The following is a 12,068-nucleotide window of genomic DNA, read 5'->3' on the forward strand; positions in this document are numbered from 1 at the left end:
AATTGTAAGAGAGGAAATAATCCCAAACTTTTCCAACCAAGAGACGCCCAAAACCTGGGGTGATCCAAGTGCTTTTTTCTGGCAAGGTGATCTACAGTTAGCATGGGGGATCCATATGGGCCCTCAGATATTGGTGGATGCCTTCAACCCAATCAAAATGGCCAATGTGTGGTTGGTGATGATTGAATTTGTAGTCTGATAACATCTGCAATACCACCGGCTCTGACCTAAAGTCTGTAACTTAGAGACAAGTGGCTTTCCAGCTGTTTTTGAATTAAAATTCACATCATTCTTCATCATTGGCTATACTGGCTAGGGATGGTGGGAACTGTAGAGCAGCAGTGCCCAGAGGGTAACAAAATACCCTCCTCTGTGATAGAAAATCACTGTCCTGAAGCCACAGAAAACCAGCCATTAAGATAAACTTGCAAGAGGTTAACTGAGGCCAATATTAGTATGCGTGGAGCAGAACCAAAGCACTCTAACAATGGTGTTTTATGGACTCTTCACCTAAAATAGCTTAACCTTTCATTGTTTTACACATACTTTGAAAGGGAGACTTTTACAGATACTTTGAAAGAAAAACAAATACTAAAATAGTTGACCTTTTTATAGTATTACTTTCACCATCAGATATAAGGTCAATGTGGTTAGTGCAATAGGGAAAGAGACTGCCAGATTATGTTCCAACTCCCAGGCTACTACTTTAGGCTTTTAAGAGATTGGCACAGACAAGCAAATGTCATCACATGCTACCAAACAGATATGAAACTCCTCTGCAGATTGTCACATCCAGTGGTGATTCTACATGAGGGCTAAATTGGAAAACTGATGCCAATGTCAGTTTCTCAGCATTACAAACACATATGTAACACTCAGTTCTTGTGGGGTTTTTCGGGCTATATGGCCATGTTTTCAGCCCGAAAAAACCCACAAGAACTGAGTGATTCCGGCCATGAAAGCCTTCGACAATACATTGAACATATGTAACAGTTAACACTTTCTGGTGATCCCAAGAGAGTTTTCAAGTTTGTTTCCCACCATCTTTCTCCAACATGGTACTCCTTTCTCTAAACATGTTCACTTCAACTTCTATTATTGACATGAATAGGCTGGATGAGGCTGATGGGAATTGCAGCAGTCCAGTTAGACTGGGGGAGGAGGTTTCTTGCACTTAGGCTCAGTGAAGATAAAATGCTTTCCAAGCTTTTCAGTTCTACGAAAAGAGCAAGAATGCCTTGTGAACTCATAGGCAACCTTTCTCCTATCATTCTTCTGCACCTTCCCTTAAAGCACCTTTCTCCCAGATTAAGTAAACTTGGGGGGAAGCCCAAATCATGGGGTAGGTTTCAGGGTGTCCCCTGAGTTAGGGGGTGTCAAGGCTGTTGGGGAATCTGAGCTGTTAGGCTCAAAGATAATCTTCAGTTGGGGTGATTCCACCATAGATATAGTGAAGTACCAGAAGCAAACTTCATAACCAGCAGAAACTTACATGTGATGAGCTGGGATAAGCTTGTATTTCTTAGGATGGCACAGGATTGCAGAGTCAGAACTTTAGGTTCAAAAATATTTATTGAAGTAAAATATATACATTTTAGATAGAAAAGGTCTCGGAGCTAACTAGTTTACTAAATCTCACGTTTTAAGGAACGTAAAAGGGTAAAAAGTTTTAAAAAATCAATGCAGCTACATTTTGCCTAAAGACAGAGGCAAAATGTGCATCCTCACTGGAAGGAAGAAAAGGCAGATGAGACAATGGAAGTGAAAAGGCCACCTGGCCAAGCCCAGAGCAATAAAATACCTGGCCTTGCTAGGAAGATGTAGAAATGGAACCTCTGTGAGGGAACTTCCTTTTGAAAGATTTCCTCCTTACCCCTCCCAGCCATTTTAGCAACCTGTCTGACATCAGTCAGAACACCCTGCAGCCACAGGTAGGATACTGCAGGGGCATGTGGGGGGATTTAGGGTCTGAACCATTTTCAGTGCAGCTGGGCAATGGGGACTCTGTGTCACCTTTGAGGCAGATTGGAAAGCCCATATGGAACCAGCTTATTGGCTCAGTGTACAAAAATCCTTAGTCTGACCCTAGCTCACAGGGATGTTGTAATGATATTGTGCAGAAAGTGGAGAAAGCCATAGGTGCACCTTCAAATAAGGAAATAAGAAAGAAATATAATTTTAAAAATAAAATTGAGTTGTTGAATTCTAGCTAAGTTTGCAAACTTCTATCTGGAACACAACAGGAGAGAAAAATGGCTGGGAAAGAAGATCAGAAGAAAAGCAGAAAGAAGAGAAAAGATTAAACACCTCCTTGTGCCATGCTGTTCTTCCATTCAAGAGGAAGTTGTGTTTCAGTATGTATGTGTCTATGCAATGTGTAGCTTGGCTCTGAAAGTGTTTTCAATGTCAACTGTCACTGAATCAACTCATTTGAATGGTGGTACATCATTCTATGGATTTAATGAACTGCCAAAAAGACAAATAAATTAGCAAAGCAAGCCTCAAGGCTCAGTAGAACCCAAAATGACTAAACGAAGATTGCTTGTACTTTGGACATATTTGCGTGTGTGCACACAAACCTTCAAGTTGCTTGTTCATTTTTATGGTGGCCCTATAAATTTCATAGGGTTTTCTTAAGCAAGGAATACTCAGAGGTAATTTTGCCAATTCTTTCTTCTGAAATATTGCTCCTGATATTTGTTGGCCATCTCCCATCCAAGTACAAACCCGGACTGATCCTGCTTAATTTCCACAGTGAGACAGGAATTGGTGCCTTCAGGGTATGACTCACTTGAAAAGGCAATAATACTCATTAAAGTGAAAGGCAGTAAGAAAAAAGGTTACACTATGGATGATTGATTGAATAAAGGAAGCCACTGCTTTGAGCTGCCAAGACCTGAGCAGGACTGTTGCTCACCAGGGCACTTGAAGGTCTCCCATTCATAGGGTCTTGACCATTCAAAGCCCACTTGATGGCAAATAACAACATAATGACCTGAACCAAATTTGAAATGTGAACATAAAACTATGCTGACCATGATGCTCATTTACATCACAAATACCCTTCTCCTGCTTCTCCTTCCACATGGAAAGCAACTAGGTAGTTCGAGAGAGACCCAAAGGCTGGTGGAGAGAGGAGGGGATAAAGCTTTCTCAACTAATGCTTCACTTACAATCACCAAGACATACAAAATCTGCCTCCTTCACTACCAGATCCATCTCAGGCCTGTGGCTCTCTTGGCCCACATGGTTGCAAATGCAGCAAGCTCAAGACATTCTTCCATCTGGGGCAAAAGACAAAGTTGGAGAATGCTGCCCATGCATCCCAATCCACCCATTCCCCATTAAAAGCAAAAAACTGAACTTGACTGCTTGTTAAATGTTACCTTAACACATGTGATGGGATGATGTCTACCACACTAGAAGGCATCAGGGCGATTTTAAGGGCTGCAGGAAAAAAGGTTTTGCACAGAGTTCTGTCCTCCAGTAGAATGGGATTGGCTGGGGGAGATCAGATGAATGACTGGGTTGTGTGTGTGTGTGTTCGTGTGTGTGTGTGCGCGTGCTGTTTGTGTCTCCTGCAGCTGGTTACCTTAATAATAGAGCCAATCTTGAATCTGCCCAAGTGAAGTCAGGTCTCAAAGCCCTGCATCTCCCTGACTCCCCAGATATATTACATCCTAGGTGAGGATCCCGATGCCCTCTAATGCTGCTGGACTGCAAGCTCCTGTCAAGTTTCATATCTGGCTATTCCGGCTGGAACTACTCGGACTTGCATCTGGAGGGATATGTTTCCCACCCTTGTTCTAAGTCCTATACTCACTGTTGCCATATAGTGATGTCATGTAAACCCCTTCCTGACCCTGCTGCAACAGAAATGTCACAGCACAGCCTCCCTTTCAGGGCCTCAAAAGAACAGCAAGCACAGAAAAGGAGAGAGGGACCGAGCGAACGTCCTCTTGGCCCCTCTCTGTTGTCAGCTCATAGGACAGTGTGGTCCCACTGCACTGGAACTAATTTGGCCTTGCTGCGTGATCTCCAGATAGCCAGCTGGCAACCCCCCTGCTCAGTTACACTTCTTGCACCAAAGACAAAGCTGCCTTCTTCCCACAGCCTCACAAGGCATCATCAGCTTGGCTGCAGCAGAAGGACTAACCAGTGGTTAGCCTGCTCTACCCCCCCCCCCCCCCCCCGTCCCCCAACACCCACTACCCCAGAAAGAAAAGCTACTGCAGCTCTGTAAGAAAATCAGCAGCAGGAGGAGCAGTACTGCTTAGTCCCCTAAATTTCCCTGCTCTAAGCAAGCAGAGGGAAGAGGTAATCATCATGACAAAAGAGACTGTGCAGGCAAGGAACGTGAGCAAGCGAGAGCCTGGCTGCAAAGTGCCTGTGGTGGTGCAAAGCAACAGCGGCTTCACTCAGTCGGAACAAGCCACTTTGCTAAAGGACCCTGCAAGGGCAAAGGGAAGAAGCAAGGAAGGCAAGCAGGCTGCTTGCTGCTAGGGGCTCCAGGCACAACACAGCTCCAGGAAGGGAACTACAGCATTGCTACCCAGAGCCCCAGTCAGGCAAGCACATCAGGGGAGGAACACAAAGGGAGATGTTTCTTCTTCTGCAACTTGCTCTCCTGGAAACACAAATCTTCCCACATTCAGCCTTCACAATGTGCGTCAGTCCTAGCCCACAGTCCTATAACTCATCCTTTAGCAAAAACATTTTAAGGCAATAATCATTTCTATCCAGCATTTTTAGATGTAGCTAGGCATGGGCACTTATACCACTCCAAGACATTTTGATCCCCTTTCCATTCTAAGCCCCACTCCTGTCCTTAATGGTCAATCTAGGCCTTTCCCCAACTCTCTCCAGGTTCATTACCCCACACCAAATGCAATGCCTTGTGGATGGCTCTTGGCCTATGCCAAAAGCTTTCGTACTTTGTACCAAAACCTCATAGCTCAACTGGTGTGCAGGTGCCTATGGATCATCAGGTCTATTATTGGAAGAAATATGAGAAATGTCTTCTTATTAAAGGTAAAGGTTTCCCCTAGACATTAAGTCTAGCCATGTCCAATGCTGGGGGGGGGGGGGTGCTCATCTCTATTTCTAAACCAAAGAGCTGGTGTTGCCCATAGATATCTCCAAGGTCATGTGGCTGGAATGACTGCGTGGAGTGCCATTACCTTTCTGCAGAAGCGGTACCTATTGATCAACTCACACTTTCATGTTTTCAAATTGCTAGGTTGGCAGAAGCTGGGGCTAACAGCAGGATCTCACCTCGCTCCCTGAATTCAAACCGCTGACCTTTTGATCAGGAAGTTCAGTAGCTCAGGCGTTCAGGAGCACCTTCCTTGCATGCCCTATTCTGCTTCTTGCCAATTCTTTGATCAAAATGGTAAATGATCCAGAAAAGTAACTATGTGGCTGATGCCAAATTTCATGAGTGGTTATATGAATTTGCATGCAGATGAAGACTTGTGGAAGCCTATGGCAGCCACATAATAGGATATGGTCTTGGGACATTTCCAGAGGAAAACACCCCTCCCCCAGTTTTATCATTAAATTTCAGTCCTTCATAACTGATCATTAGTTCACAAGTCTTTCAATCCTCTGTGGCACTAATTCCCAAGAAGATGGGAATTGTCGGTCTACTAAGAACCCGTGTTGCACTGCAGTGAGTAGAGTGTTTATGATTCAAATCTGAGTTCAACCTCCATGTTTGCTGGGTGACCTTGGGTTAGTCACTGTCTCTCAAGGTTAACTACCTCACAGGCTTGCTGTGAGAATATACTGGGGAAAGTCCATTCAAGTTGACCTGAGATTCCTTGGAGAAGTCAGGGAGAGATACAAAACAGGCCAAATCCCAACCAGCAGTGGCTGGATTCAGCTGCAGTGTTATGACATCAGTACCACAATTCGTAGAAAACAAGTTTAATAAGGCCAGAGAAAAAAGCTCTTACAGGGATAATTACCTTGTCCCTGTAGTATTCAAGGAGGTGAGCTACAATACAAGATGATAACTTTAATGTGGACCCTGTGTGTGTGTGTGTGTGTATACACATCCAGTTTTAAAGTCACATCCAGTGACTTTAAAACACTTGGCATTGGTTTGTTCTTGAAGTATTAAAAAATGACACAAGCATTTGGAAGATGGAAACTCATAACTGTTATTACCTGAGGTGGCGTAAGCGCTGTCCAATACACAACACTCACACACACATCTTTCATATAGTATTTACTAACACAATTGACATAGTAGATAAAAAATATGTAGGAAGAAGGAAGGTGTTTCAATCCCTGCAACACAGTGGAGGACCAACTCACCTTTAACAACAAACATGTCTTTGTACACCATGCGACTGCACAACTGCACTAGAATCATAGGATACATAGAGTTGGAAGAGACCTTGTGGGCCATCCAGTCCAAGCCCCTGCCAAGAAGCAGGAAAATTGCATTCAAAGCACCCCTGACAGATGGCCATCCAGCCTCTGTTTAAAAGCTTTCAAAGAAGGAGCCCCCACCACACTCCAGGGCAGAGAGTTCCACTGCTGAACAGCTCTCACAGTCAGGAAGTTCTTCCCAATGTTCAGATGGAATCTCCTTTCTTGTAGCTTGAAGCCATTGTTCCATACCCTAGTCTCCAGGGCAGCAGAAAACAAGCTTTCTCCCTCCTCCCTATGACTTCCTCTCACATATTTATACATGGCTATCATGTCTCCTCTCAGCCTTCTCTTCTTCAGGATAAACATGCCCAGCTCTTTAAGCCACTCCTCACAGGGATTTTTCCCCAGACCCTTGAGCATTTTAGTAGCCCTACTCTGGACACATTCCAGCTTGGCAATATCTCTCTTCAATTGTGGTGCCCAGAATTGGACACAATATTCCAAGTGTGGTCTAACCAAGGCAAAATACATTACATATACAAAATCTGGAACTCTGCACAACGTTCTGGAACTTCAAATGGCCTTTAAAGTGCATTGACAATGCCTAGTAACATTTTGGGAACTCTGTATGTGTGTGTACAAATGCCATATGACATAACTATGATTATCAAAAGCCAGCAGGTTGCAAACTTATTCCCTACAGTAAACCTTTGCCTCTTGTTTCAGGAGGTTAACTATTACTGTATTATGGCAAACCAGATTCTCATTCTAGACAGGACCTGAAAACAGAATTTGACCCATCTTTAACGGGTGGTGCAGTGGATTAAACTGCTGAACTGCTGAACTTGCTGACTGAAAGGTTGGCAGTTCGAATCCAGGGAACAGGGTGAGCTCCTGCTGTTAGGCCCAACTTCTACAAACCTAGCAGTTTGAAAACATGCAAGTGTGAGTAGATCAATAGGTACTGCTTCTGGGGAAGGTAATGGTGCTCCATGCAGTCATGCCAGCCACATGACCTTGGAGGTGTCTACAGACAACGCCAGCTCTTTGGCTTTGAAATTGAGATGAACACCACCCCTCAGAGTCAAACTCAACTAGACTTAATGTCAGGGGAAACCTTTACCTATTTAATTGCCAGGGTGCTATCCAAGGGTATTTATAGGGTGCAGCACGTAGAATCCCCTGTGTGAGAGCAATAATGCTGCAATCTACACTATACGTTTTTCAAATTCCCACCAAACTAAAAACCCCATGGCTGATAAAGTGGTGATACAGCTACAACTATGAAGGCAATGCTATGGACTGAAGCTGGTTAAAAAGAAACCTTATTGGTTTTAACCACTATTAAAAAGAACATGGATATATTCTGCTTCCAACTAATATTCTGGCAAGATAATGTTATATGTTAGAGAGCATAACTTGCAGAATTTCCTTTTGGATTGCAACTCCCAGAATCCATTGGACAGCATGACTCTTGTGGTAATGAGCTTGCATTACAATGGTAACAACTGAGTATTGAATTTATAATAACCCTACATGTATTTCAAGTGTGGCCAGAAGTAAGAGGAGGCTTTAATTTCCCCACCTCCCTTGGGAAGCTGAAATGGCCCATAAAGGTAAAGGTAAGTCTAGTCGTGTCTGACTCTGGGGGCTGGTGCTCATTTCCATATCTAAGCCAAAGAGCCGTTGTCCATAGGCACCTCCAAGGTCATGTGGTTGGCATGACTGCATGAAGCACTGTTACCTTCCCACTGAAGTAGTATCTATTGATCCAGACCCATAGCCAGGATTTTGATTCGGGGGGGGGGGGGGGGGCTGAGTTTGATGGGGGGGGGGGGGTGAGGGTCTACCCAAGCAAACCTTTTGTATTGTTATCCCAATACTCCCATGCATATGGGGATATATTGAGCATGGTGATCAGATCATGATATGAATAAAGATAACAGTTTTAAATAATGTACCAGTAAGGCCTTCTCACAGACCACCCTGAGAATATCAGGGGGAGCTGAAGCCCCTGAAGCCCCCTCCCCCTCCCCCAGCTACATGCCTGTATTGATCTACTCACATTTGCATGTTTTCAAACTGCTGGGTTGGCAGAAGCTGAGGCTCACCCTGTTCCCTGGATTCAAACCACCAACCTTTTGCTCAGCAAGTTCAGCAGCTCAGTGGTTTAACCCACCGTGCATTCTGGAATGGAAAATAAGCAAATGTGTCCACATTTGCTCAATGTATCCAGTTCACAAAATTCAACTTTCCTTGGAAAGGCCCTAGGTAGTGCAATGGATTAAACCCTCATGCTGGTAGGACTGCTGACCGACAGGTTGGTGGTTTGAATCCAGGGAGCGGGGTGCGCTCCCATCTCAGCTCTAGCTTCCCGTGCAGAGACATGAGAGAAGCCTCCCACAGGAGGGTAAAACATCAAAACATCTGGGCATCCCTGGGCAACATCCTTGCAGGCAGCCAATTCTCTCACACCAGAAGCATCTTGCAGTTTCTCGAGCAGCTCCTGGCACAAAAAGAAAAACTCTCCTTGGGACAGAATGGGGTTTCACTGGTGCAGAACCGTCACTCTCTTGTACTGCAGAGAACACATAGCCCAGGTTAGAGATTTACGATGCAGTTGTGCTTCACTATCAGAGCCCATGACCCCAGGCAAACCCTTTTTTCCCTTCTAGGCTGTTGTCCCTCACCTTTTCTAGCTTCCTCACACTTGCAAAGATGAGCATTGGGTTCCCTTCATCTCTGAAGCTCTGGGAAACCTGGGCAACAGCGGGAGACACCACTTTGGGTACCATGTCTCTTTCGGGAGCTTCAAGACCAAGTTGAGGAGATATGGTTTCCAAGACTTCCAAGAAAAAGCACCCCAGCTTTCCCAAAACATAAGAAGGTCAAGGCTCTGACATGCCAGTAAGAAGACTCCAAACACACACACACATACACACCATGTTTTGGGTGCATTTTTTTAAAAATAAAAGAGCAAGGACAGAGGAGGTTCTGCAGAAGAAGGCAGAAGAGGGGCTTCCCTCGCCCACAGGCCCAGAACTGCAGAACGGGCTGCAGATCATCTCCAGGGCGAGGAACTCGCAACCTAGAGGACCCCTTTTGCCACAGTCCCAGTGTCCTGGTGTTGACACAGTTGAGCGAAAAGCAGAGTCAGGCAGCTTCTCATTCCAAAAATAAGAAACCAATGAGGGGAATGCCAGGGAAGGAGGGCGGGAGGGAGGCAGAGCAATGGGAAAATTGCTGGCTCAGATTGTTTTTCTTTTTCTTTTCCATTTTGCTGCATTGTATAGAACTTTAAGGCCTTACCAATAGATCTCTCTCTCTCTCTTCTCCCCTCCCCGCGCTCGCTCTTTTAATACATTTCCAGGCGAAGGGAGGCGTGAAAGTCTTCCAAAGGACACGGATTCCCCAAAGCAGGCACACTCCTCCTGCCCTCTCCCGGACTGCTCTCCTGAGCAGATCTCTTCATTGGGCCTGTGCCACTGGCCATCATGCTCTTTGCCCAGACCCGAAAGGGCTTTGGGGTATATCAGAGGCCAACCCCCTTCCTCTCTGCAAGGTGCAGACTGCTGCAGGGGAACCCCCCTTGGTGGGATGGAGGGCTGGCTCTAAGTAGGGCAGCAAGAGCGAGGGAGCGGAGGGGAGCCGCCGGCTGGCGCGAGGCCTTCCGGGCTGCAGCTTCGAGCCAGGCGCCACGCGGCGCCCACCTGTTCGGCACCTACCTGGCCTTCGGAGGCGGCTTCCCTTGCCTCCCGCGCTTTCCGGAGGATGCAGCAGCAAACTGCAGCAGCTCCCAACAGCAGCAGCATCCTTCCTGGCATTCCCAGAGGGACGAGCGGAAGGAAGGAAGGAAGGAAGGAAGGAAGGAAGGAAGGAAGGAAGGAAGGAAGGAAGGAAGGAAGGGGAGTCAGGGCAGGTGGAGGGCAGGAGAGGAGCCGGGCGCCTTTTGGATGTGCAGCAGAGCGAGCGTCCCAATCAGGAAGGAGCGGGAGGGAGAGCAGGAGGAGATGAACCGGTACTAAGTGTCTTTGGGAGCTCGTTTTTGACACCTGGTTTCTACGACCCCTTTCGGGATGGGGCTTTGCAAGCGGAAAGGCCTCCCCGACAAGCCCCTGCCTTGAGCCGCCGCGGGGCTCCAGCATCCGCGGGGTTTTTTTTTTTCCTCCTGCAACTCGGCGCGCCTCTCTATTCTCCCAGCCAAGGAGGGGAGTTGGTGGCCCTCCGAGGTTTGCTAGCCCTCTTTTGCCGGCAGGACAACCGACCCCCCCCCCCCCCCCCCGATTGCTGCCCCCTTTGCTTACCTCCCGGCGCAGGCAGAACCGCAGGGGCAGGAGGCAGGAGAAGAAGTACTTGCCCCACCGGATGAGGGCAGCGAAGCACCAGCTGAGGCGCGTCATGGTGGCCCCCGCCGCAGGGCTCCCCCTGGGCCCCGACGCGGGGCTCCCTGCTCAGCCCCCTCCTCCTCTTCCTCCTCCTCCTCCTCTTCGCGGCCAGGGCCGGGACCAGCGGGGCTCCTTTCTCCCTTCCCGCTTCCCTTGGCCGGGTCTGGTGCAGCCGCGCCGCGCGCCCCGCTCGCTTCCTGGCGCCTCTGCAGAGCCCCGCCGCCGGAGAACCAGGAGGAGGAGGAGGAGGAGGAGGAGGAGCGGGGGGAGGAAGGGCAGGGGAGGAAGGAGGAGAGGAGGAGGCGGAGGGGCCGGCGGAGCGGAGCAGAGTCTCCGGACGGAGGGGCGGCGATCCCGGCCGCTGCACTGGCCCGCCGCTTCCCGACCTGCTGAGCGCTGGCAGCGGCGACACCGCCCCCTCCTCCTCCTCCTCCTCCTCCTCCTCTTCCTCCCCCCAGCACCCTCCCCTCGGCACCGTCAGCGCGGTCTCTCCAGCAGCCCCGCAGTGCGCGCGTGTGGACGCAGGGAGCGAGACGGCGCGGGATGGCTCCTCTCTCTTTCTCTCTCTCTCTTTCTCTCTCTTTCTCTCTCTCTCTCTCTGTGCTCCACGTGCCCCAGCCGCCGCCGCCCCTCCCCCCGCCCTCACCTGCCCTCAGGCCCAAGCGGACCGAGAAGGACACCCACGGTTTCCCCACTGTCTCCCTCCACCCCTCCCTCCCGATCAATCGATGCCCAATTTCCGCCGCGGTTCCCTCTTCCCCCCTCCCCGCAATTCATAACGATCCGCGCTGTGTGGGCCCGAGAGAGCTGTGATCCGCCTCCCTTCAGTCAGACACCCTCCCCCCCCCCCCCCGTGTTCTATGGCTTCCCTCCCTCCTGTCTTCATCAATGGCTAATCGAAGCCGTGGGGGGAATGGGCATTTAGTCACAGGGGAGCTCAATCCCCCCCCCCTTTCCCCAGATCCTTGGCATTCTCAATAGCACTCCTCATCATCATCGTCATCGTCGTCTCCTGGCCGAGCGGCTGCTGATCAACCTGTTTGGCGCGCCTCCGAGGGTGGCCAACTGACAGCCCTGATCATCGATCAATTAGGGAGATCGATAGTCGCAGCAGCATGGCCCCCACGTGCGCGCGCTCCCGGGTTTGGGGAAAGGGGCCACTCGGACACGCGCCCAAAAGTTCAGCCCGAGGAGACTTGGTGCGGGGGGAATGCGGAGGGTTAGAGGGAGCTCGGCAGGCTGGGAAGAGGCAGGGGGAAGGCTAGACTCAGCGCCCACCTTTTCCCACTTCTTAAAAAACAA

At 48.7% G+C, this 12,068-nt stretch overlaps 1 protein-coding gene across 1 annotated transcript in view; it reads right to left on the reverse strand.

The window, feature by feature from the left end:
* Positions 1 to 10,820, reverse strand: part of TNS1 (tensin 1) — a 354,414-nt gene extending 343,594 nt beyond the window's left edge. The window contains exon 1 of the mRNA XM_060773722.2: positions 10,686 to 10,820. Coding sequence (XP_060629705.2) covers positions 10,686 to 10,781 — 96 coding nt within the window. The 5' untranslated portion in view covers positions 10,782 to 10,820. The remainder of the gene's footprint in view (positions 1 to 10,685) is intronic.
* Positions 10,821 to 12,068: the final 1,248 nt, after the last annotated feature.

The sequence above is a fragment of the Anolis sagrei genome, chromosome 1 (assembly GCF_037176765.1).
Source record: "Anolis sagrei isolate rAnoSag1 chromosome 1, rAnoSag1.mat, whole genome shotgun sequence".
NCBI lineage: Eukaryota > Metazoa > Chordata > Lepidosauria > Squamata > Dactyloidae > Anolis > Anolis sagrei.